This window comes from Humulus lupulus, chromosome 4, assembly GCF_963169125.1.
Source record: "Humulus lupulus chromosome 4, drHumLupu1.1, whole genome shotgun sequence".
Taxonomy (NCBI): Eukaryota; Viridiplantae; Streptophyta; class Magnoliopsida; order Rosales; family Cannabaceae; genus Humulus; species Humulus lupulus.
In genome coordinates this window covers 32648711-32675536 of record NC_084796.1, presented here as the reverse complement: position 1 = coordinate 32675536, position 26826 = coordinate 32648711, and the positions used below count along the sequence as shown (strand labels likewise).

General features: G+C 38.8%; 1 protein-coding gene across 1 annotated transcript; it reads right to left on the bottom strand.

The window, feature by feature from the left end:
• Window positions 1-1058: 1058 nt before the first annotated feature.
• Window positions 1059-3293, bottom strand: LOC133830303 (uncharacterized). Its single transcript, XM_062260257.1, has 5 exons — window positions 2897-3293; window positions 2609-2713; window positions 2072-2327; window positions 1884-1961; window positions 1059-1665 (listed from the first exon to the last, which is right to left on the bottom strand). Exons 1-5 carry the CDS (start codon window positions 2936-2938, stop codon window positions 1538-1540), a joined length of 609 nt encoding a protein of 202 aa, XP_062116241.1. The 5' UTR covers window positions 2939-3293; the 3' UTR covers window positions 1059-1537.
• Window positions 3294-26826: the final 23533 nt, after the last annotated feature.

Sequence of the window (26826 nt, the reverse complement as noted above, 5' to 3'; positions counted from 1 at the left end):
TTGCAGTGCGAGATATAGGCTATGGACAAGCTTCATCATCGGCATGTCAATCAAAGTGGTGGAGGTAATTATGGTCACTTTGCATTCCACCAAAGGTGAAGAACTTTGCTTGGAGAGCTTCTCTCAACTTCATCCCCGCCAATTGTAACCTCACTAGACATGGGATACCTTCTGAGACCATGTGCACAATATGTAATAGAGCACCTAAGACTACCATAAACACTACTTGGGAGTGCACTGCGTTGAAGACTATTAGAAATGAGTGGTCAACACAAGATTTGGATAAACTCAGAGGATGCCGTGATTTTTATGTGATGATGCTCGAATGCATGAACATGTTGACTAAACAAGAGATGGAGCGGTTTCAAAACAAATTCCTTCATGATCATTATTGGATCAAGGGTGAGTTTGTGTCTACTTGGTGCCTAGATTTTCTAAGCAGATACCAAGAAGCCCAAGCAGTGATCAATATTGCCGGAACTAATGAGGAAACAGTGGGGCATGAAGAGTTGTGGATGACCAAATGGAGGACGATATTGTGATGTTATTTGTTGATGCTGGGGTTGATAACCAGCATCTGAAAATTGGACCGGGTGCAATGTTATATGGTAAGGAGGGAAACATCCTCGCCTCCTCAGCTATACCACTCTCCTCAACCATGGCGCCTCATATGGGCGAAACAACTGCAATGGTTCATGACCTCATTTTGTGTCAGCAGCTGGGTTACACCAAAGTGAATGCTAAATCAGACTGTCTCAAGGTGTGTTAGGCAATCCACAATAAGTCAAATGATATCTCAGAGTTTGGAGTGATTATTCAAGACATCATTAAGTTAGGTTGTATGCTTAGTACCCTTTCCATTAAGATACACAATAGTGTTTCACACTCATTAGCTCTGTTGGCACTAACCATGGAGGCCAGGCTTACCAGTATGTTTATGGCCTAATTTGTAGACACTATTTTGTATGGCTTATTGGCTCTATTTACCTTAATGAAATCATTCATTTTTACTAAAGAAAATATTTTATCTTAATGTAAAAATAAAATGAGACATGCTGTAAACTGAAGTATTATTTTGCTTGGTAAGTGTATATAAATAAATGATGCTTCCAATCAAATTGAAAGTTTTACAAGCTCCAGTAGAACAACAAAATTTAAGGTAACTTCCCTTACCAGTCTAGAATTCCCTCCCTATTCTAGGTCCCATTGTAAAAACTACACTAAAAAAAATGCAATGCTAATCATCACAATTAAACTTTTAGCATGATCTACTAGCCAAAATTTTATTGTTTCCAACAAAACATTATTATTTTGAATCATTATAGGAGGTACTCACCACTAATTTCTCTTTCTCTCGGTTGTCATTATAAATATATTGACACGTGGATCATAGTAAAAATTCAATCATAATCATGCTATAGAACACTTTTTGAAGAAGAAAAAAAAACTAAAAGGGGCAAAATCTTTATATAAATTCAGTCTCCCCCCTTCATGGGAGAGTATGGAGAGGTCCCTCCTGTTCAATTTATCTGTGTTTTTACTTGTTCAAGTTTTCTTCAAGCCTGTCAATTGCAGCACCAACACCACTCTTTCTCTCTCCCCCTGTGAGATGTGAAACTGGATTCCCTTCATTTGCTTTCTCTATCAGCTTCAAATGGATCCACCCTGTTATAACAAATACTTTCTATATCAGCTAACCTGTTTCTTATAATGCACTTCATTTGATCTTTAAGAACAAAACCTTTTGCAATCATCTTCCTGGAAAAAATCTCCCAACACTATTCTAACATTTATGTACTGTGCCATTTTAATATAATTTATTAAAATTAGTTGGAAAACTGATATTTTGATAGTTCAATCTTTCATAGGATGAGAATCATTACCAAGTGGGAGGCAGATAGCAGCACCTAGGACTGATCCCATCGCCGAATTCCTCATACGCCATGGGAGTGACCCCGGTACTGATAATAAAAAGAAAAGAACAAGCTTATTAGAAGCCTGAGATTAGAGCAAGAACCAAATGGTGAACTGTAAACAAACATGAAAAACTTAAACTTTTGGCCTTTCTTACATATCAAACCAAATGTAGCAGCAGTAGCTGAACCAGCTCCAACAACATTGAAGACATCATGCACACCACGTTTCTCAGCCAGTACATCTTGTAAACCATAAAAAGCAGCAGTGAACAGCCCGAGTCGTACTCCACCAACAATCGAGCCCTTAGTGATTCGAAGAAACCTCTTCTCCATTGCATCTCTCATTAAGCGGTACTGCTCACGCTTGTCTGGTGTACTCCCAAGCTTCAACATAACTTCTGCATCCTTACTCTGCCAAAAGGGAGTGGTAATGTCTCACTAAGGTTCAATGAAAAAACATAAAAGGGATCATATATATACCAATGCTGAAGGTCTTTGAAAAATTACACAAGATGGTTCTGAGATCCAAAAAACAATTAGCAATTTTAGCACAATTTCATGCCAACTCTCTTCTTTTTAAGTTGCACAAGATACAAAATCTTTACATTCTTATTGCTTATGCACCAAACTCCTACTATGTGTTAGTGTAAGATAATCTCTTGTAGCCATGTTTTTTCTGTCATATAACTTACAACTGAAGCAGAAGCCTCCTTGCTACCTCCATATAACATGCCTGCAAATACAGCAACGAGAGTTGCTGTGCCCCAGCCCACAGTTCCTGCCAGTTTGGGAGAATTCTAATTCAAAAAAAAAAAAAAGTTGGAGTAAGACTCTGCTTGTTCCTAAATTCAATAACACATAACTGCAAACAAACCATTTACACACACAATGATGCATAGAAACACAATTGATACAGAAAACGAAAATCTAAAAATCCCTAATCGTTAATCAGGCAGGAGATCAAGTAGAAAGATACTTACGGTTGAGTTGCTTTCTTCCGATTCTTGAGGTGCTTCCGCCATGAGAGTGTGCCTCAAAGCAAGTAAAATGTTATGTGTGTGTGTGTGTTGAATTTGAAGACTGGCGTTGAAGACCGGAGAAGGGTTTAGGGTCTAGGGTTTAGGGGCTGCACTGAGACTGGGTGTGGTCGGGACTGCCGAGGGAAGGGAAGCGCCGGTGAGATTCAGATCAAATTTGAGAGAGAGAGAGAGAGAGAGAGGTGGCGGCAAGGGACGGACGGTGGTGATTAAAACACAGGGAACAAAATCCGTTTTCGGTTAAACGGGACATCAAACAGGCTCACAGTAAATTCATTTATTTTTAGGAAATCAAATTTTTCAATGTGTTTTTTAAGTCCTTAGTTTGATTGGAATTTGGATTTTAGCTTGAGAAAATTTTATGAGTGAAAATAAATGGAAAAAAACATAAAAAATATATTTTCCATAAATTTTATAAGAGACTCCTGTTAATATATTTTTTTTTTTTTGTAAATATTTATAATTGAGTTTTAATTTTTTTTTTTAAATTATTAACTTATTGATTCAATCCAAACATGAGAAATTGAAATTTTTTGGATTTCATTTTTCTTTCATCTTAAAATTCAAGGTCCAAACAAGATTTAATAATTTTATTTTGGAGATAAATCATTAACTGATAAATATCAAAATTGTCTATTTTTAATTAATTATTTTTTCATGACTATGCACTTTATTATTTATTTATATATGTTTAGTTAGCTTATTTTGTATTTTTAGGATTTTCAAGATTTTTGTATGAAAAAAATAAATTTGAGATGTTTTACAAACAATTGTTAAACTCAGAATTACAAATCTGAAACTTTACACTTGATTTTGATAATTTTCAATACTCTTTTGGAAATATTTCTAGAAATATAATTTTTAGATATTTTTCATACCTCTCCATAGTTTTTTGAATCATCCAATTCCGAATTATATTGAGGAACTTCTGGTTAAAATACCATCAGTGGATGCAGTTGAAGAAAACTAAAAAAATGGAAAAATTGCTATAGCCATGGCCTGGGGGACAGAACGCAGTGGTTGCGACAAGAAATGTTCTAGGCCACGACCAGGAGCCTAATTTTCTTGAAAATACATGTTCCAGTGGTCGTGGCTGCGGCCGCCAAGAAACACTAGCCACGACCGGTGAACGATTTTTTCCCTTAATTTTTTAATTTTAAATGTATTTTTGGAAGGGCTATAAAAGGGAATAGGATTAACTTTTAATACAACTTTTGATTGCAAATTTTAGAGTCTAGAGCGGCAGAAGAGAAGAAAATACATCATCATCTACATTCTTCAATCTAGTTTTTATTTCTTTTCTAAAACTTCTTCATTTTAATTGAATATTAATGTTTGAGATCATGAATTTGATTATGGAGTAGTTTTCTGTTAGTTAAGGGTTATTTTAAAACCCTACACATGAGATCTTGAATGCATTGATGAATTATATTCCTTCTATTCCCTTATATCAAATTGATTATATTTTTCTATTTGAATGCTATGAATCTTGTAAGATCTTGTTTAGATGGGCACTAATTAGGGTTTTGCATTGTTCTATTATCATTTTAGGATTGATATTCACCTAATAGTTTAAGATTCTAAGTAGAGTGATGTAACGCCCTACTACTTAGGGACCGTTACATTGTGTATTTCAAATAGTGATGAACTCATTAAACGAGTCATTTGTCCATAATCGTGTAACTAAACGTGATTAACAATTTAGGGTTAAAATTTTTGGTCAAAGGTACAACCATTTCACTAAACTGTTTACTTCATACATGGGATCCCAAAATACATTTAAAAAGGTTAACTACAATTGAAAATTTACAACCATCCGTCTTAAGCGGAAAAATAGGGTCTGACCCTAGTTCCTCTTTAAAACCTTGGCCATAGTGGTCGAGCAACCTCATATGTAAACATCGTCACCTAAGCTCTCCAACTCAATGATGGTCCAGCTTTCTTTTCCCCTTACCTGCACCACAAAGCACCCGTGAGCCAAAGCTCAACAAAAAAACTTAAACATGTTCAAAAGTAGTTAATAATGTATTACCAAATCATAATAAGCATGACTATCAATAATAACCCTACTCATGCATGCATACCATTTATATAAAATGACTATAGTGTCATATGGGACCAATAGTCCAAGATAAATGATCAATGAATCATACCGGGGCTCGTTGCCCAAAATACATGATTAATGAATCATACAGGGGCTCAGCGCCCTAATACATGATTAATAAATTATATTGGGGCTCAACTTCCTAGGATATGGGACTAATGAGTCACCCAGGGGCCCTTTGCTGTAACGCCCTGGTTACCCCAGAACAGTTACGGTGAACGGTGGACCAGAAATTTGACCCGCTACCCGAGTCCTTTGGTCAAAAACGTGCTCTAAGTGTAACTAACAGGTTAAGGTGAAAAACAAATAAAAAGGAAATTGATATTTTCATTACAAACCGCTCTGCAGAGCTAATTAAAACATTTACAAGTTGTTCTCAGTACAAAATGATCATTACAGTTCCAAATTTACAATCTCGCCGACCTAAGCAGCAAAACAGGGTAAACCCCCTAGTTCCTCTGAGAACGCCTTGGCCGTGGTGGTCAAGCGGCCGCATATGTACACATCACCACCTAAGCTCTCCACTCAAGGCTGGGTGAGCTTTTCCTTCCCTTTACCTGTACCACATAGCACCCATGAGCCAAGGCCCAGCAAGAAAAGCATAATAAAACATGATATAATATCAGCAATGATCATAATAACCCTTTAGGACCAACAGTCCAAACAAATAGGTGACAGTCGCAAAAGTCACTAATAAGGGGACAACACCCTTTAGCTATGTGACGATAGGGTCACCAGGCTTAACCGATAAGTGAACCTTTCATAAGTTTGAACAGGATAGGTGTATGGTGAATGGTCACCAACATAACCTTCCTCATGACCATAGAGTCATAACTTTGGAACAACGTTCCCTAGCCACGTGACAAACAGTCACCGGGGCCATATGCCCTGGCTCTGAATAACTGGTCTTAGACCAGACAAGCGCTTATAAGTTCATCGACCTTAGGGTCGGTCCAGCATTAATACTCCATATGAGTCATTCAACGCTGATATCGATTAGATCTAATCTTCATTTGGCTCGACGTTCATGACGCTATGCCATTTCTGACTCTTTAGGTCAGTGTCCCTGACTAGTCAGTACATATACAGATAATCAACATTCAATAGCATTTAATATGCAATCCATGTCCACATCTATCAACCAACATGCCTCAATAGCCAACACGCATGTCATATATACACAGGGTGCAGTCTTCTTACCTCAGGTTCGAGCGAGAATATAACAAGGACGACCCCTGAGAACGATCGATCTTTAAGTTCCTTAGCGGTTACCTAATCATAACCAATGATAACCTCAATTAATGAGAATCCACATAAATAGGGTCTTAACCTAAGCACCACTCTCGGGACCTCGAAACAACCCCACACGGTGAGTAGATTCGATCCCGGGCCTTAAGGAGTGAAACCCCAAGTCAAAAACCCTTAAAAACACTCAAAACGGGACTTAGAAGGAACAGGGTAGCGCTACAGCGCTCAACCCCTAGCGCCCCAACGCTATACTCAGAACCACCAATATGCCAAAAACCCTTCTGAGGAGCGCTGTAGTGCCCTAGGGTGGGCGCTATAGCGCTACCTCCAGATCAAATCTCCCCTGAACCGACCTTCTTCAACTCCTTCGATTCTAATCCGATTCCCAAGCTTCCAAATCCCATTCTTGATGCCAAATGAACCCAAAAACCATCCTGGCACACCCCAAACATCACAAGCATGGGAACCCTAGCCAAAACTCCCAACAAAACCAAGAGTTCACCCTAGAAATCTCAGCTGCAAAACCAAACCAAAACAGGGCAAACCAGAGAAATCTATGGTTAGAAACTTACCCAAAGCTCAGCTTATGATGCTCTTCAATGGTGGAACACACTCCCAAACTTCCAAGGCTTACTTCCCAAGCTTGAATCCTCAAAATTGGTTCACAAACCACAAAGAAAGGTGAAGAGAAGAAGGTGCGGGAGAACTCTTAATCATGCTCTATTTTTCACTATCTTCCTTCAGCTACCAAAGGATATATCTATCCTAGGGGTGAAATGCCCATTTTACCCCTAGGTCAAATAATAGTTTCTAAAGACTCCCAAGGGCAAAATTGTCCTTTCCAATCCATACCGTTAATTATAATTAACGCTCTTCAATTCCCGCTAATCTCGCTAATCTCAAACACCAATAATTCATATCCCGTTACCCTATAATTCCCGGTAATACTCTAATCATTAAAATCACCCCGAGACTCAACCCAAGCCCCGGTCTTAAACCTGTTGTGACTAAACCGTTAATCACTATTCCAAGATCGTCTCATACCGAATAGCTCGAACCAACCCACATTATAATGTGGTCTCAACACATATCATCGACATGCATACAATTATACCATTATACCCTCAACAGGCCAAATTACCATCACACCCCTGTAATTAAAATGTGGACCCACATGCATGCACTAAACATCATATTATAATATAATTCACATATACATGCATAATATCATTTAATGGCATAATTAAGCAAGTACAGCCCTCCCGCCCAACTAATCCCGCCATTAAACCACATCGGAGAATTCGGGGCATTACATTTGCTCTATCCTCTCTATAACCAGCCTTGGAACTAGCACAACGTACCTGGCACTTTAGTTTTCTACGACCAATAGGTCGGTCAAGCGTATATCACGCTCCTAAATAGGCATAACCATATCGACCAGCGCTCAGCGCACTTGTAACGTCCCAAAATTACCTAATAATGCTTAGGGCATTGATTAAGGGGCCAGGATGGCAATATATGGAATTATATGTTTATTTGATATATTTGATTGTGATTATGTGAGTTATATGATAATATAACTAGTTATGCATGTTTAATGATATTAAGTATGCATGTGGGCCCGTTTCTTATTAGAATGGCAACTTTCTTAATTTGGCCCATTATGGGCATAATTGTATGTATGTTCATATATGTGATATATGTGAGAGACCACATTATTATGTGGGTTTATTTGGTTTACTTGGCACGAGACAATCCTAGGGAGTAAGTTAGTAGGAAAGTTACAACGGGACCCAATACCCGACTCGGGGCGAGTCAAGGGGTATTTAGAGTATTTGGCATTAAATTGGGTTATCGGGTAATGAGAATGAATAATTGAGGATATATTTGGAGTTAGTGAGTTTATGAGGGAATGCTGGGGATTTTGGCTATTTTGCCCTCGGGGAAATTTTTGGTACCACGAGCTGTTGGAGATGTGCCCTGAAAGCATATGTAGTAGACATTGTTTTTAATGAAATAAATAAATAAATTGAATTTGTTATGCATATATTTTATGGACTATATTATTCTATGATAATATTATGTAAATATCAGGAAAATTCCTAAGTTCAAGTATGTAATCTCAAACACGTATTAGTACGAGAGGATTGTGTTTGAGATAAATGAACTTGAATAGTTCGCAGTAAAATAAAGTTATGGAATCTTTAGATTAATTACTGCAAGTATGGTCCACTAGTATTATGAATACATGTGATCTAGATCCGGATCACTAGTGTGGTAGGACACTTTAGTGGAGGTGCTTTATATATTAGAGAATATATAGAACTGGACCAGATATGTTTATTAATACTTAGTTAAATACCGTTTCGAAGTATTAATTAAATATATCAACTGATGATCATATACAAATAGATCTTAATCCTGAGGTTACTATGAACTCCTGTTTATGTTATATGAGTTCTTTGATTCACTTGTTAGGGTCTGTCAGAATGATCAGGCTAAAAACTTTTGTTTTGGGAACTCATTAATATAGATGGCTGAGGACATAGTATACAGATATGGAATCTATACATTCTTGCAAGAGATTGAATGATGGTTCTCTTAAGGGTTGACTTTTGGGACTGAAAGGTTATTGAGGTCAAATTCATAATTTGGTTATGAATTAACCTTCACTAGTAGAGTCAATGGTACTTAAGGAAACAAGACATAATTAAAAGGGTAAAACGGTAATTTTATTCCCGATTAATTATGAACCATTATTAGAGGGTCAAGTTGTATGCAATGATTAAATCAATGGACGCTTTATGATTATAAAGTACTCAGTAAATGAAATGTCTATAATTACAAGAGTTCAATCTCATATTTATAGTGGAATAATCATGAGATTAATAAATTAAGATTATTTAATTAAAGAGTTTAATTAATAATCTCAAATTTATTGGAGCTTGGAATTATAGGTCCATAGGTCCCCATAGCGGCTCTGTCAACACTGTTCAAGGTAAGAGTTGATATGAAGGGAAAATAGTTTAAAGACATATTTAAGAAGAAACTTGTTCTTCAGGCCAAATATGCAATTATATGATAATAGTGATTAATTAATTAATTACAAACTAGTTGTAGTTAACAAAATTAATTAATATTTAATTATTTTATAATTTTCGAAATTATACTAAATAATTAAATTAAATTTCGAAATTTAATTAAATAATTAATTAATTGTAATTTTCGAAATTATGATTAATTAAATATTTATTTTCGAAAATTTTGGATTTAATTAATTGGTAGAATTAATTAAATATCTTTATTTGAGTGGGAGAAAATAATCTGATAAGTTCAAATTTGATTTGAATTTAAAAGATTAATATTTATTCAAATAATTAATTATATTTGATAATTAATTAAATAGATAATTAATTTGAATTAGTTATCAGGTTGTTAGAACTTATCTGACAAAGTAATTTGAATAAATAATTAAATAAAATTTGAAAAACCAATATCCCTATAAATTAGGAAGCTACACGTTCACACACAGTCCAGGACTGTGTGTGGCGTGTAAGGGCTGGCATTTTCAGGGATGGGATTTTCAATTTTATCTGTTTAATTAATTAATTAATGGATAATTCAAAATTTTGGTTTTTGGATTTTTTCATTAATAAAATAATTAATTAATTAAAAAGTAAATTGTAAAATGGTTACAGATTTATTTTTTAAAATTTTGAATACTTTCTGTTAAGTAAGACTGATCAGATTATTATTCAAAATAAGAGAAGTGAGTGTGAGACATCTCAGAAGATTCGCTCTGTGAAAAATAGAACGATAGTTTTCTCTCTCCCTGAAAATAAAGAACCAATTCTCAGGCCTATTCTCTTGATCTCATGAGTTGAGTACATCAAGAAGAATCACAAATAAACTATCCTTCATTCTCTAAGTGCCCACACATTTCTTGAGGTGTAGAGAACGCTTTGGAAGATCTTGGTGTGAGTATGTGGGAGCGGCTTGGATAGGAAGATCGTTCTAAATACGAGAAGATAGCAAGGACACTTGATAGGCTTCAAGAGGTATGATTTCTATCACTATCTTGCTTATGATTAATGTATGTATATTAATGGATCCGCATATTTAAAGGTAGTTTAAATATGTTACAAAAATTTTGTTGTACACTGGGCCAACCACACCACCTTTCCGCTGCATATTAGGAAACTCGTTCCTAACACGAGCCTCGGGATTAGCTAAAGTAAACTTAAGCTTTAAGAAAACACAAAAATACTTAAACACCTCTCACAACCGACTCTCCCTCTCTGTTTTTCTCTCAACTTTTTCTAAGAGAGCTCGTTGAAGAACTAGGAAGATTTTGGCTAGAAACTGAGAAATTAAAGGCTCGGGATTAGAATTCGGATAGCTTGTGGCTAGGGGATCATCATTCACAGCTGAGGTAATGTGTTAATATCTGTGTTTAACTGAATTATAGCTCAAGAGTTGAATTGGAAGTTTTGATGAATTGGAGTTGAATTGGAAGTTTTGATGAGTTTTGCATCAAGGTTTTAGTTGGATTTTGTTGTGGGAAAATATTAAAATTGTTATATGGATTGAATTATTGTTTTAGGGTGAAATTGGGATAGTTTTGGTTGGATTTTGCTAATAAAAAATGGAGAAAATCTAGGTTCCCAGAGTCAAGTTGCAGCCCTATTCTTGAGGGGTCGCGACCCAACTGAAGCCAAGGCCCTAGGAGGCTTCTGTCTGGGAGGCGCGCTGTGACCCTCTAGGGCAGGTCGCAGCCTGTGTTCCTTTTACGGGGGAGGAGGGCCTCTGACTTGAGAGGCGCGCCGCAACCCTCAAGGGCAGGTCGCGATCCGCTTGGGTTGTTTTGGCCATGGTGAGTTTTTAGTGACGGGAATATTTTCCTTAGGGCTCGGGATTTAATCTACTGCCCCGTTTAGTGGAGTTCAAGGTCCCGGAGGCTAGGACTTAGTCCGGAAACCTTTATTTGCTCATTTTTTATGGAATCCTATATTATGGTTGTGACTAGGTTATCACTAGGGGTCCAAAACCAGGATCGTGCTCGAGGTTCGTTCTTATTTTACGCTATAGTCGGACATGAGGTAAGAAAACTGCACCCAATACGTGTTATATGTGATTAGGGCTTGGCCCGACTGTTAATAATAATTATGAACAGGTCTTGGGCCCTTGAAAATGATTATGATTAAGTTATCATTCCGTTTATTGATTAAAATGTTATATTATTTTATAATATAATGTAATATTATATTATATTATAATATAATGTTTTAGATTAAATAAATGTGACAAAGAGTGTCACATATTGTAACATATAATAAAGAATTACAATATTTAGATATATGAGAAATATTTAAATATGTATCATATTTGGTGTTACAAATTTATAACTTCCAAATATTACCCTTTATTGTGTAAATTTGTTGTTACACAATATTGAGATGAATTTCATAAAGCCATATGTGAAAGGGTTGTTAGATATATGATTTTAACCCCAATAATGTGTTTTGGGGGTTACAAAATCAATTGGGAGGGTTTGGAACCGTTTGGAAAAAAAAAGCACATTTTCAAGTGCTGAAATTGGTTAGTAGTCGCGGCCTGTGGGACAGAAAGCAGTGGCCGCGACCATTGATGTCTCTGGCCGCGACCACAGGTGTTTTCTGACCAATTTTTTCAGTTTTTTCCAATCCTTTTGAACGGTTCCAAAAACCCAAATAACTTTCAAATCTTATTTTTAATTCCATAAACATCCAATTAATCATTGGTAACAACCATGGGGGTTGGTGGAATTTGAAATTCAAAGGGTGTCTCTAAACTCTATAAATAGGAGCCTATTGCTCACTTGAAAGACACAACTTTCTATCCACTAGAGCACTTGACTAGAAAACACCTTGAGGCTTGATTATTCCAGAAAAAATTTCCAAAATCTGTGAGAGATCCCTTAGTGCTTGAGTTAGGGGGAAATAAGCTTTTGGACAAATGTTTCAAACCTTGTTCAAGTTAGTGATCCCCAACACTCTTCACTTTGGTTGTGTGAGTGAGAGGTTATTGGTTTTTGTTTTTGTTCTTATTTTCTACTATTGCTTTTCTTCTTTTTCTTCTTGTTCTATTTACTTGTACTTTTGCTTAAGAGTTGTAATCTTTTTATTTCCTTTGTTCAAGCACTTCTAGTTTATTTGTATCCTTTTGTAATAGAGTTATACTTTTTATTTCCATCATCTTCCATCTCCTTCTCCTTTTATTTGTATTTTCAGTTATAGAGTTGTAACACTTGGTTTAATCAATCAATATTTATTTGTAATATATTGTCTAGAGTTGTATTTTCTTGCCATTTCCATTGAGGCAAATATATATTTTCCTAACATTCAAAAGCTTAACCCTTTGTTTGTTTCAATGGAAGGTGAGACCATCAAGATTATGAATCAAGACCTAGTGAGGTTGGATAGGTTTGATGGGTCCAATTTCACTAGGTGGCAAGACAAGGTGAGATTCCTTTTGACCACTCTCAAAATCGCCTACATTCTAGAGTCCACTCTAGAACCTCTCCCAACGCCATCCGACAAGGACACTCCTGAGGAGATGGAGAAAAGAAGGAAGGGGAGGAGGACAATCTCCTTTGTAGGGGTCATATCCTCAACGCTCTTTCCGATAGGCTCTATGACCTCTACACCGAGACCAAATCGGCAAAGGAGATATGAGACGTACTTGAGACAAAGTTCAAGGCGGAAGAGGAAGGTACCAAAAAGTTTTTGATATCTCAATATTTTGATTTCAAATTTTTTGGTGATAAACCTATTCTTCCTCAAATACATGAATTGCAAATAATTGTTAAGAAACTAAAAGTTTTAAAGATTGAGCTTCCTAAGGCCTTTCAAGTTGGTGCTATAGTGGCTAAATTACCACCAACTTGAAAGAGCTATAGGAAAAGAATCCTTCATAAAAATGAGGATTATTCTATAAAGGAAATCCAAAAACAATATTTGAATCAAGGAGGAATCGATATGTAGAGATAAACTTGTGGAGGGGTCTAATGGAGAGACTTCCAAAGCAAATGCAATGTCACAACCAAAACATCCCAAAAACAAAGGGTAATGAGAAACCCATGGGTCCAAAAACCAACCCAAACAAGTTTAAGGGCAAGAAAGGTCCTTGCTTTGTGTGTGGGAAAAAGGGTCACTATGCTAGAGAGTGTAGGCATAGAAAAGACCAACAAGGACCTAAGGTGGACGCAACTCAAGAGGAAAACATAGTTACTACCCTTAGTGAGGTGAATGCGGTCCGGGCCATGTGAAAGGGTGGTGGTATGATACTTGTGCCACCGTCCACGTCACCTATGACAAATCATTGTTCAAGACCTTTGAAGAGTCAAAGGGCAACCATGAGATTCAAATGGGCAATGAGGGCAAATCCAAGGTACTTGGCAAAGGTACCATTGAAGTCTTTTTCACCTCCGGCAAGAAAGTTACATTAGTGAATGTACTTTATGTTCCCAAAATGAGTAGAAATTTGGTAAGTGGTGATTTGCTTGGCAAGCTCGGCATTAAAGCCGTTTTTGAGTCCGGTAAACTTATTCTTACCAAATCAAATGTATTTTTGGGAAAGGGGTACTCTTGTGAGGGTATGGTTAAATAGTGCACCAATGATGTAACTTTTAATTTTATCAATAAAAATGCAAATTCCACCTATATTGTTGAGTATGATTCTTTATTTTGTGGCATCTTAGACTATCACATATAGATTTTTTAACCATGAAAAGAGTAGTAAAATGTGGTATGATTGCATGCAATATTAAAAACTATGGTAAATGTGAAACATGTGTTAAGGCAAAAGTGATTAAGAAACCATTTCCTAGTGTAGAAAGATCATCTAATTTACTAGATTTAATCCACAATGACCTTTGTGAATTAAATGGTGTTTTAACTAGAGGTGCTAAAATGTATTTTCTTACTTTTATAGATGATTTTAGTAGATATACCTATGTGTTTATTTTAAAGCATAATGATGAAACTTTTGATGCTTTTAAATTATATAAATTAGAAGTTAAAAATCAACTAAATAAAAATGTTACACCCAGATTTCGAGACCAGAGATTATGGCCTCGAAATACTGGATTCATTAGGTATGAGCTCGAAATATATGAAACACATTGCATGGTCCAGTTGTAAAACCTCCGAAGTAATATGGAAATCTCGAAGACGTAACCTCGGGATTCTTTCTAGACTCGAAATTGCATGACATCGGGATACGCCCGTTATTGAGTGTCTTCGGATTGAGCAGCCCAAGCTTAAGAAGTGCAAGCTCGAGTGTAATAGCCTCAATAGTATTTATCTGCTCCGAGCAGGTCTTGGAGTAAGATAACAAGTCCGTAAGTCTTGACAGTCACGAGGCCGGTCGCTGGTCTCGAAGATTCAATGAGTCACCTAAGATAGCCTGTTGTGTATGTGTGAATATATTTATTGTTGTAAAACCCCAACATTAAGGGGATATTATTTAGTTTGTTATTCATTCCCGGGTCTTCAGGGGACGTTTCCTTGTATATAGAAGATATAGCATTTAATGTCATTTTAAATTGATATACATAATATCTTCTCGAAATATGTGGGAACGGACTCTGTAACCTTCCCTATAAATAGAGAAGGAAGGACCATTTGTAAGGGAGAATCTGAGATCTTGAGAGAAAACTCTAGGTAATTCATCCTTGAAGAATTTCCAGAAAACTCTGAATCTTAATAATATAGACTCGTGGACTAGGCAGATTTAACTGCTGAACCACGTAAAAAATCTTCTTGTTCATCTTTACTATTCGTTCTCATCGTAGTTTATATTGTTTAATTGCTCTGCAATTTAAGTTGACGAAAAACGGCGTCAACAGTTTGGTGCTTTCATTGAGAGCGCATTAAGCAATATGAATCTGAGTCTAGTCAATCAAAAAAGCCTCCCTGAACCAACTATGGCCGCAAATGATCCTAATATTCCTGAAGAAGAAGTGAGATATCTGCGGCGCCCTGGGAAAGAACCGATGATGAATCCGGACCCGGATGAGAGGTGTGGATCCTATGACTCTCGAGGACCACCTGCACCACCGGCCCCCAGGGACGACAAGGACATGTACTATAACCCTGAGCGATATGTCCCTATCGTTGAGCTTGAAAACCGTCAATTGTGAAAGCAGTTGGCGGAGGCCAAGAAACGCAACGAGGAGCTGGCAACATTGGCTGCTGAGGCGCAGGTGGCTCAGTCCTCGCCTCTGCCTGAGGCCCAAGCTCCACCTTCGCGAGATGTTTATGTTCCTCCCCGCAGGCCCCGAGGGCAACCTTGCAAAAACGCCGCCACACAAAGAACGGAGCAACCTCCGCTACCAGTTGAACAGCCTGCTCCCTTGAGGCCCTAGAGAAACACCCAGGCCGGAGCTCCTGTGAACTCAACTATTGAGTTACCAGCCAAAACTGGGAATAACCGAGCCCCCGCAGCGGCTTGGACCCAGAGTCCTGGTAACGCGCAGAGCGTTATCAAACTAGCACAGGCGAACTCGGGACCTTTTAAGCCCCGAAATGGGTGGCAGCCACCATCACCCATACGACACCCACCGTCGCCGATAAGATATCCCTCACCACCTCGGAGAAACATACAACCAACTCAGGGTGATAGAGAAAGGCGGGCTGGATAGAAACATGGGAGTGGGGAAACTGCTAGAGAGCGTAGAGGCGTCCAACCTACAAGAAGCCAAATGTCTCGGTCTAACACTATAGAGACGAGACAACCTGAAAGGAACCCATCTCGAAACAACTATGCGGCGAGCCTTGCTAGAAAAGGCTCAGAAGACACAAGATCGGTCAGTATGTATGACCGAGGACGCAGAAATACTAAGAATCAAAGGGACCACCCTGACTTGTGGGAACACCTGAATCAGAATCGGGGTAATGGTAACCCCTCGAACCCAGACCTGAGGGATCGCCTAAATGGATGCAAGGATCCCATGGAAAGGCGTGAGCTTGGAATTGTGATCAATGATAATCAATTTTAGGTTAGACCCCCTGTGGATCCAGTCCAGGAGAGGATTGCTCAACTAGACAAAGCATTCAGGCTCTTACAGAATGAACGAAGACGGGATCGGGACAAAGAACTCGAACCCTTTGCCCCATATTTCTAGCACTCTGTTTCCTCAAGGGTTTCAGATTCCTCATGTCCCACCATTTGAGGGGAAGTCCGGCCCGTACAGTCACTTAAGTACGTTTAACACTATTATGAGAGCAAGTAATGTGGGATACGAGCTCAGATTCATGCTGTTTCCAGCTTCACTTATAGGATCAGCAAAAAACTAGTTCGAAAAATATAAGAGGCATTCAATTACTTCTTGGGATCAGTTGTCTAGAGATTTCAAGAAGCAATTTAGAGCCATGATCGGAATAAGGCCCGAGGCGTCCGCCTTGACCAATGTCCGGCAACAACCGAATGAAACATTGAAAAGTTACCTTACAAGGTTCAATCTGGAAGTCGCCCGAGCTCGTGATGTAGACGACATCATCCATTTAATGGCTGTCCGAGCTGAGGTAATGCCGGGAAGTCCCCTCTGGGAAGATATGCAGAGGAAACCTATGAGGTCCATAACCGAATTTAATCGACGAGCTCAGAGGTTTGTCAATGTAGAGGAGGCGAGGTCAACACTGAATATGGCCTCTCAGCCCATAACCACAACGACAAAATTGAACTCTGCTTCGACCTCGGTGGACCCACCAGCCTTAAAACCCCTTGCAGAAAACCCTTCCAAAAGAAAGAAGAATGAAGGAAGTAACCCCGAGGCAGAAGGGGGAAAGAAGAAGAAAGGAGAAAGGTATTTCTCCGTGTACAAGGTGTACACCGAGCTCATCAAGTCTCGGGAGAATATTTACCTGGCTAATGAAAACCAGGTCCCTTTTAGATGTCCATACCTCATGAGAAACCAGAAATCCAAAAGAGACTCCAGCAAATACTGCAGATTTCATAGAGATACCGGATACACAACTGATGAATGTAGGCAGCTGAAGGATGAGATCAAAGGTCTGATCTCCAGAGGATACTTCAGGCAGTATGTAAGGAACCAGAACAATAACTAGGCTTCTACCAGCCAGAAGATAGCTGCACCACCGTCTGCCCAAAACAGTAACTCCCGAGCAAGGGAAGACGAGAGACCCCCTCCGATTGATGGAGAAGACGTCGTAACCATCTTGGGCGGGCCTCATCTCGCAGGATCGGGCAGGAATGCCCAAAAGCGATACGTAAATGAGCTAAAAACTGTTGACGGGTCCCCTTATGAACCCGAACCTAGAGCTCTGAAATACCAAAAGGTTGAATCTCAACCTATAACCTTTACGGAGGACAACACGTCCCATGTCCAATTTCCTCACAACGACCCACTGGTCATCACCCTTCAGCTCACGAACAAGAGGGTTCACCAAGTCCTGATTGATAATGGGAGCTCGATGAACATCCTCTATAAAGCCACCTTAGAAAAGATGGGACTCGCGCTTCGTGACCTAAAGGCCTGTGCAACAACGTTGTACGACTTTTCAAGAGAAGGGGTTGCCTGTATGGGGTCCATCGAGCTCCCTGTGACCTTGGGAGACTTCCCAGTCTCAACAACCAAGATGATGGAATTCGTAGTAGTGGACCTACCATCAGCCTACAACGTGCTGCTCGAGAGACCCGCCCTAGTAGGGCCGGGGGAAATTTCGTCTGTGAGGCATTTGGCCATCACGTTCCCAACTTCTAGTGGCATCGGGACACTGAAGGGAGACCATCTAGCAGGGAGGGAATAATATAGCATTTCCATTAGAGGAAAGAAGCAAACGAGTGCACAAACACTCGTCATAATTCAGAATAAGGATAGAACAATCCTCGAAATAGACGAAGAAATCGATCCAAGAATAGAGGAAAGAGCTGACCTCGAACCACTGGAAGAGCTCGAAGAGGTTAGACTCAAGGAAGCAGACCCCTCGAAGACAGTAAAGGTAGGGAAAAACCTTCCCGAAGAAACAAAATAGCAATTAATTTTCTTTTTGAAAAAGAATCCGAATGTTTTTGCATGGTCACATTCGGACATGGTAGGGATAAGTCCGAATGTAGCAAGCCACGCTTTGAATATTGACAAAAGCTTCCCCCTGAAGTAGCAAAAGCAAAGACTACTGGATGACGACAGGAAGAAGGCCCTAAAAGAGGAAGTCGATAGGTTGAAAGCAAACCGATTCATCTAGGAGGCTTTCTACCCCGATTGGGTAGCCAACTCGGTGCTAGTTCCGAAGCCTAACGGGACATGGCCGACCTATATCGATTACTCTGACCTCAATAAGGCTTGTCCTAAGGACTGCTTCCCCTTACCTCGGATCGACCAGCTCATAGATGCCACAACAAGACATGGACTTATGTCATTCATGGACGCCTATTCTGGATATAATCAGATTGCCATGCATGCCCCTGACCAAGAGCATACGAGTTTCGTGACGGACAAAGGGTTGTATTGCAACAATGTCATGCCGTTCGGACTCAAGAATGCTGGAGCCACTTACCAGCAACTCGTAAACATGATGTTCTCCGAACAAATAGGCAATAACATGGAAGTTTATGTTGACAATATGTTAGTTAAATCTCAACATAACAATAACCATGTGGACGACCTCGAAGAATGCTTTGCCGTGTTACGGAGGTATAACATGAAGCTCAACCCTCAAAAGTGCTCTTTCAGAGTATCTTTGGGAAAATTCCTAGGCTTCATCGTAAATGCCTAGGGAATAGAAGCAAATCCAGACAATATCCAAGCTCTGATTGATATGCCCTCACCTCGAAAGCATAAGGATGTCCAAAGTTTGACTGGAAGGATGGCGACACTGAGTAGGTTTATCTCGAAATCTACAGACTGTTGTCTTCCATTTTTCAACCTTCTAAGGGGGGGGGGGGGGGGGGGGGGCAAGAAGTTTGAGTGGACAGAAGAATGCGAGTTAGCTTTTCAGGAGCTCAAGAAGCACCTCACGGAACCCCTTATCTTGTCGAAACCCATCATGGGAGAAGTTCTGTACCTGTACCTTGCTACGACCGAGCACGCCATCAGCGCCGTACTCGTCCGAGAAGAACAAAAAGTGCAAAGGCCTGTGTACTATGTCAGCAAAAGGTTGCTGGGGGCAGAATCGAGATACCCCTTGATGGAGAAGTTGGCTCTCAGCCTAATCCACTCATCTCGAAAGCTCCGACCTTACTTCCAGGCGCACCCCATCCATGTATTGACCGATCAACCACTAAGACAAGTCTTATCCAAGCCAGATGCTTCGGGTCGGCTGCTAAAATAGGCCGTTGAACTCGGACAATTCGAGATCACTTATCATTCGAGGACGACCATAAGAGGATAGGCCTAAGCAGACGTCATATTGGAATGCAAGAGTGACTAACAATGAAGTTATAACCCTGACCCACGAGCTGTGGAAACTTTATGTTGACGGGTCTTCCAATGAAAATGGATCGGGGGTAGGTGTAATTCTAATCACCCCAGCAGGAAGTCGATTTCACTCCGCTTTGAGATTTGACTTCGAAGCGTCGAATACGAAGCTGAATACATCCAGATTTCGAGACCAGAGATTATGGCCTCGAAATACTGGATTCGTCAGGTATGAGCTCGAAATATATGAAACACATTGCATGGTTTAGTTGTAAAACCTCTGAAGTAATATGGCAATCTCGAAGACGTAACCTCAGGATTCTTTCTAGGCTCAAAATGGCATGACATCGGGATACGTTCGCTATTGAGTGCCTTCGGATTGAGCAGCCCGAGCTTAAGAAGTGCAAGCTCGAGTGTGATAGCCTCGATAGTATTTATCTGCTCTGATCAGGTCTTGGAGTAAGATGACAAGTTCGTGACAAGTCTGTAAGTCTTGACAGTCACGAGGCTGGTCGCTGGTCTTGAAGATTCAATGAGTCACCTAAGATAGCCTGTTGTGTATGTGTGAATATATTTATTGTTGTAAAACCCCAACATTAAGGGGATATTATTTAGTTTGTTATTCATTCTCGGGTCTTCAGGGGACGTTTCCTTGTATATAGAAGATATAGCATTTAATGTCATTTAAAATTGATATACAGAATATCTTCTCGAAATATGTGGGAACGGACTCTATAACCTTCCCTATAAATAGAGAAGGAAGGATCTTGTAAGGGAGAATCTAAGATCTTGAGAGAAAACTCTGGGTAATTCATCCTTGAAGAATTTCCAGAAAACTCTTAATCTTAATAATACAGACTCGCGGACTAGGCAGATTTAACTGCTGAACCACGTAAAAAATCTTCTTGTTCCTCTTTACTATTCGTTCGCACCGTAGTTTATATTGTTTAATTGCTATGCGATTTAAGTTGATGAAAAATGACGTCAACTAAAAAGATTAAGGTTATAAGAAATGATAGAGGAGGAGAGTACTTCTCTAATGAATTCAATATATTTTATGAAGAAAATGGTATAATTCATGAGTGCACTGCACCTTATACACCACAACACAATGGTGTTGCCGAAAGGAAAAATAGGACTTATCTAGAGATGATAAATTCTATGTTGGTGTTTTCTAAGCTGAGTTTCAACTTATGGGGTGAAGCATTATTAACCGGTTGTCACATTCTTAATCGAATACCGATGAAGAAAAATGGGATATCTCCATATGAGTTATGGAAAGGAAGAAAACCCAACATAGGGTACTTCAAAGTGTGGGGGTGTCTTGCATATTGCAAGAAAAACGAACCTGATAGAACAAAGTTAGGTTCAAGAGTCATAAAGTGTGTTTTTGTTGGTTATGCCAACAATAGTAAAGCTTATAGGCTTTTAGACTTAGAGTCTAATATTGTGATTGAATCTAGAGAAGTTAAATTTTTTGAGAACATGTTATGTGACAACAATTCTCAAGCTTCAACATCTCTAAAGGAGAATTTGTTAAATGAGAACAATTCTCAAGCTTCTACTTCCAAAGTTGATTCTCAAGAGGAGAATTCTCAAAAGAATGTAAAGCAACCCTTTGAACTTAGAAGAAGTCAAAGGCTTAAAAATGAGAAAAGTCTAGTAGTGGATGAGATAGATTCTCAACGAATTTCATTCTACATGGTAGAAGGAAATAGAGAGAAAGTCATTAGGAAAATTCCTATTGTACTTCTCGTTGAAGATGATCCTAAGACTTATAGAGAAGTTATGCAATCAAGAGATAGTGCATTTTGGAAAGAAGCCATCAATGATGAGATGGATTACATTATTTCCAACAACATTTGGGAATTGGTAGATCTCCCACTGGGGTCTAAGCCAATTGGGTGTAAGTGGGTATTTAGGAGAAAATACCACATTGATGGCACTATCCAAACCTTTAAAGCTAGATTAGTAGCTAAAGGGTTTAAGCAAAAAGAGGGTATCGATTATTTCGATACATATGCGCCTGTTGCAAGAACAACTTCTATAAGAATTTTGCTCGCTTTAGCTTCTATACATAACTTGTATGGTCATCAAATGGATGTCAAAACAACATTCCTTAATGGTGACCTCAATGAGGAGGTCTATATGGAACAACCCGAAGGGTTTGTCCTACCAAAATATGAACATAAAGTATGTAGTCTTGTAAAATCCTTATATGGATTGAAACAAGCTTCTAAGCAATGGCATGAGAAATTTGATCAAGCCATTATGTCTAACGGGTTTAGACATAACAATGGAGACAAGTGTTTGTATTCCAAAACTTGTAAGCGATATGTGATCATTGTTTGCTTATATGTGGATGACATGCTTATTCTAAGTGATAGCATGAAAGGGATAGAAGAAACGAAGAGGTTTCTATCATCAACCTTCAAGATGAAAGATCTTGGAGAAGTTTACACCATACTTGGTATCAAAGTAAAGAAACATAGTGGAGGTTTTGTGTTAGGGAAAGCCCACTATGTTGAGAAAGTATTGAACAAATTTAACCATCTCAAGATTAAAGATGCCAATACTCCATTCGATCATAGTGTAAAACTAGAGAAGAATGAAGGAAGAGCGGTGGCTCAATTGGAGTACGCTAGTGATATAGGGAGTCTAATGTACGTTGCTCAATGTACTAGACCTGATATAGCATTTGTGGTAAGTAAACTTAGTAGGTTTACAAGTAATCCAAGTGTGGATCACTGGAAGGCTATTGGAAGAGTCCTAGGTTATCTCAAGAAAACCAAAGGACTATGCCTTCACTACTCCAAATTTCCTTCAATCTTAAAAGAATATACAGATGCAAGCTGGATATTAAATCTTGGGGACAACTTGTCCACAAATGGTTGGGTATTTACACTTGGTGGGGGTGCAATTTCTTGGGGTTCCAAGAAACAAACCTGTATATCTCATTCCACTATGGAAGCAGAGTTTATAACTCTAGATGCTACCGGAAAAGAGGCCGAATGGTTAAGGGATCTATTGATAGAGATACACCTAATCAAAGAGAATGTATCCACTATATCGATACATTGTGATAGCCAAGCGACATTGGCTAGAGCATACAACGGAGTGTATAATGGGAAGTCTAGACACATTAGTCTAAGACATGGATATGTAAGAGAATTGATTCAAAGAGGAGTCATCTCAATATCATATGTGAGAACAAGTGAAAATCTGGCGGATCCTTTCACTAAGACACTAACGAGGGGTTTAGTGGCTACATCATCTCGAGGGATGGGACTTAAACTCCCTAAAGAGATTCACGATTGATGGTAGCCTATCTTAACACTATTTATTCAACTAATGGTAGGTTCAATAGGTAATAACAAGTCAATCAAGTGAATATTAGTTGTACTCAAAACAAGTCCCATCTGAGATGTTGAGTACTTGTGAGTTACCAAGTTGAGGGTTAAAACCGGAAGGTTTTTTTAATAGAATTCAGTCTTGTGAAGACAAGTATTTTTGGTAACAAAATACTGTAAAAATTCTACCTATATGGACCTAGGGGTGGTGCTGCCTCTCATGAGAATTGAGAGTATTCTCAAGAACGTCCATGAATGGAAAGTGCACATGGCCATTAACGGTGCAAAGCGAGACATAGAGATCTCAAGTGAACATCGCAAAGGTGTGTGTGTTATCACCAATTTGTTATCATGAAAAGATGGTTCAATGCCTAGTGCAACCAAATTTTTGACAAATTTTGCGATAATTACACTATAGTAAAGTTCAAGTTGAAAAACACTTTACTTTATGTACTAATGCAATGACTCCTATAATAGAGAGTTATTATTTAATCAAGTGGGGGATATGTTAAATTTTAAAATATAATGATTGATTAAATAAGTGTTACAATAGATAACTGTTAGAGAATATATATTTATACTCAATGGAACACATGGAAAAACCAAAATACAACTCTATGCAAAATTACAATGGACAAGATAATATTGATTAAAGAAATATTACAACTCAATTGCTCAAAATACAAGTAAATAGAAATAATGGAAAAAAGAGAATTATTGTAATGCCCCGAAATCCCTAATGTGGTTTAATGGCTGGATTAGTAGGGCGGGAGGGCCATAACTGTTTAATTATGCCATTAAATGATTATATGCATGTTTATGTGAATTATATTATAATATGATGTTAAATTCATGCATGTAGGTCCACATTTCATTTCAAGGGTGTTTTGGTAATTTGGCCCGTTGAGGGCGTAATTGTATATTTGTATGCATGTCGGTGACCTATTGTTGAGACCACATTATAATGTGGGTTTGTTCGAGCTATTTGGCATGAGACGATCTTGGAATATTAATTAGCTGTCTAGTCATAACAGGTTTAAGTTCGAGGCTCGGGATGAGTCTCAGGGTGATTTTAATGATTAAAGCGTTGCCTGGAATTAAAGGGTAACAGGATATGAATTGTTGGTGTTTGAGAATATTGAGAATAGCGGGAATTGGAGAGCGTTAATTATGATTAACGAGATAAGTGGGAAATACCAATTTTTCCCTTGGGAGCCTTTAGAAACCCTTATTTGACCTAGGGGTATTTTGGTCTTTTCACCCCTAGGATAGATATAATCTATTGAAGGCTGTAGAAAGAAGAGGAAAACAGAGCATCTTCAAGAGCTTCTCCTGTACCTATTCTCTTTCCGTTTTCTTTATGATTTTTTGAGCCTAGTTTGAGGATTCAATCTTGGGAAGTAAGTCTTGAGAGTTTGGGAGTGTGTTCCACCATTGAAGAGCATCATAATCTGAGCTTGAGGTAAGTTTCTAGCCATTAAATTCCCTGGTTTGCTCTGTTTTAGCTTTGGTTTTCAACTTAGATTTCTAGGTTGGATGATTGGTTTTGTTGGGAGTTTTGGCTAGGGTTCTTGTGGTTGTGATTCTTGGGGTAGGTGAGGATGGTTTTTGGGTTCGTTTGGCACCAAAAATGAGGTTTGGAAGCATTGGAATCAAGTTGGAATTGAAGGAGTCGAAGGAAGAGATTTCAGGGGAGTTCCTGGCTGAGGGTAGCGCTACAGCGCCCATCAGAGGGCACTATAGCGCTACACAGGGTTATTGATGGGCGGTTTGGGGTTCTGAGTATAGCGCTGGGGCGCTATTGAGCAGCGCTGTAGCGCTACTCTATTCCTCTAGAATCCTATTTTGTGTGTTTTTAAGGGTTTTTGGCTCGGGGTTTCAATCCTTAAGGCCTGGGATCGTATCTACTCACCGTGTGGGCATGTTTCGAGGTCCTAAGAGTGGGGTTTAGGTGAAGACCCTTTCTTTGTTGTTTTTCATTAATGGAGGTTATAATTGGTTATGATTAGGTAACCGCTAAGGAATCAAAAGGTCGATCGTTCTCAGGAGTCGTTCTTATTATATTTCTCGCTCGAACCAGAGGTAAGAAAACTGCACCCTGTGTATATGACATGCATAATTTTTGTTGAGGCATGTTGGTTGATAAATGTGGACATTGATTACATATTAAATGCTTAGCAGAGCTTGCTTACCTATGTATGGCACTGATTAGTCAGGGACGACACTGGTCACATATTACTGACTTGTGAGTCAGAAATGGCATAAGCGTCCTGAACGCAGGGCCGATTAAAGATTAGATCTAATCAATATCAGCATTGAATGACTCTAAGGCATTAATCCTAGACCGACCCTAAGGTCGGTGAAACTTATAAGCGCTTGACTAGTCTAAGCTAGTTACTCAGAGCCAGGGCCAAAGGCCTAGGTGACAGCTTGTCACATGGCTAGGGAGTGGAATCCCATGGTTGTGACTCTATGGTCATGAGGTAGGTTATGTTGGTGACTAGTCATCATGTACCTATCATGTATAAGCTAGTGAAAGGTTCACTTATTTGTTAAGCCCCGGTGACCCTATCGTCACATGGCTGAAGGGAGCTGAACCCACTTTAGTGACTTTTCTAATTGTCACTTCTCTATTTTTGGACTGAAAGTCCTGAATGATTATTATGATCATTGTTGATATTATATTCATGCTATATTGTGTTTTCTTGCTGGGCTTTAGCTCATGGGTGCTATGTGGTGCAGGTAAAGGGAAAGAAAAGCTCACCCAGCCTTGAGTGGAGAGCTTAGGTGGTGATGTGTACATATGCAGCCGCTTGACCACCACGGCCAAGGAGTTCTTAGAGGAACTATGGGTTTACCCTATTTTTGCCGCTTAGGTCAGCGGGTTTGTAAATTTGAAACAGTAATAACCATTTTGAGTTGTAAATAACTTGTAAATGTTTTTATGGGCCCATGAACAGTTTTATGTATTAAATAAAATATATCATTTCTTTTTTATTAGTTTTCCACCTTAGCCTGGTACAAACACTAGAAGCACGTTTTTAACCAAAGGACTCGGGTAGCGAGTTAAATTTCCGGTTCACCTTTCACCGTAACTGTTCTGGGGTAACCAGAGCGTTACAATTATAAGAACTCAAACTCTAAAACAAAAACTACCAATAAATATGTAAATAGAAATAGAAGAATAGGATTACAAACTTAATACAATAATAATACAAGAAGAACAATAGAATGAAAAGATCAATGAAAAAACAAACTCTCACACAACCAAAGTGTAGAGTAGTGGGGATCACCAACTTGAACAAGGTTCAAAACCTTTGTCCAAAAGCTTATTTCACTCTATTCTCTAAGCACTAAGGGATCTCTCTAGGAAATAGCTCTCTCAAATAATCAAGCCTCTATGGTGTAATTTCCAGCCAAGTGCTTTGTGGATGGAAAATGGTGTGTCTTACAAGTGAGCATTAGACTCCTATTTATAGAGTTTTGAGACACCCTTTGAATTTCAAATTCTACCAACTCCCATGGCTGTTACCAATGATTAATTGGATGTTTATGGGATTAAAATAGAGATTTGGGAGTTATTTGGCTGTTGGAAACATTCAAAATTGGATAAAACCAAAGTCTGGAAAATGCTGTCAGTCGCTCAAGCCGCGGCCTGAAAAACATGAGCTGCGACCTGAAAAACATAGGCAGCGGCCCAAGTCATTTTTTCAGCAACCAATTTTCCAAATTTGCCAAAACGTTCCAAATTCAT

Coding starts and splice junctions, on each gene's coding strand:
- LOC133830303 (XM_062260257.1), bottom strand. CDS start 2,938: ATGGCGGAAGCACCTCAAGAATCGGAAGAAAGCAACTCAACC. Junction 2,328..2,608: donor AGGAGGCTTCTGCTTCAGTT/GTAAGTTATATG, acceptor CCCTTTTGGCAG/AGTAAGGATGCAGAAGTTAT. Junction 1,666..1,883: donor TGCTATCTGCCTCCCACTTG/GTAATGATTCTC, acceptor TTGTTATAACAG/GGTGGATCCATTTGAAGCTG.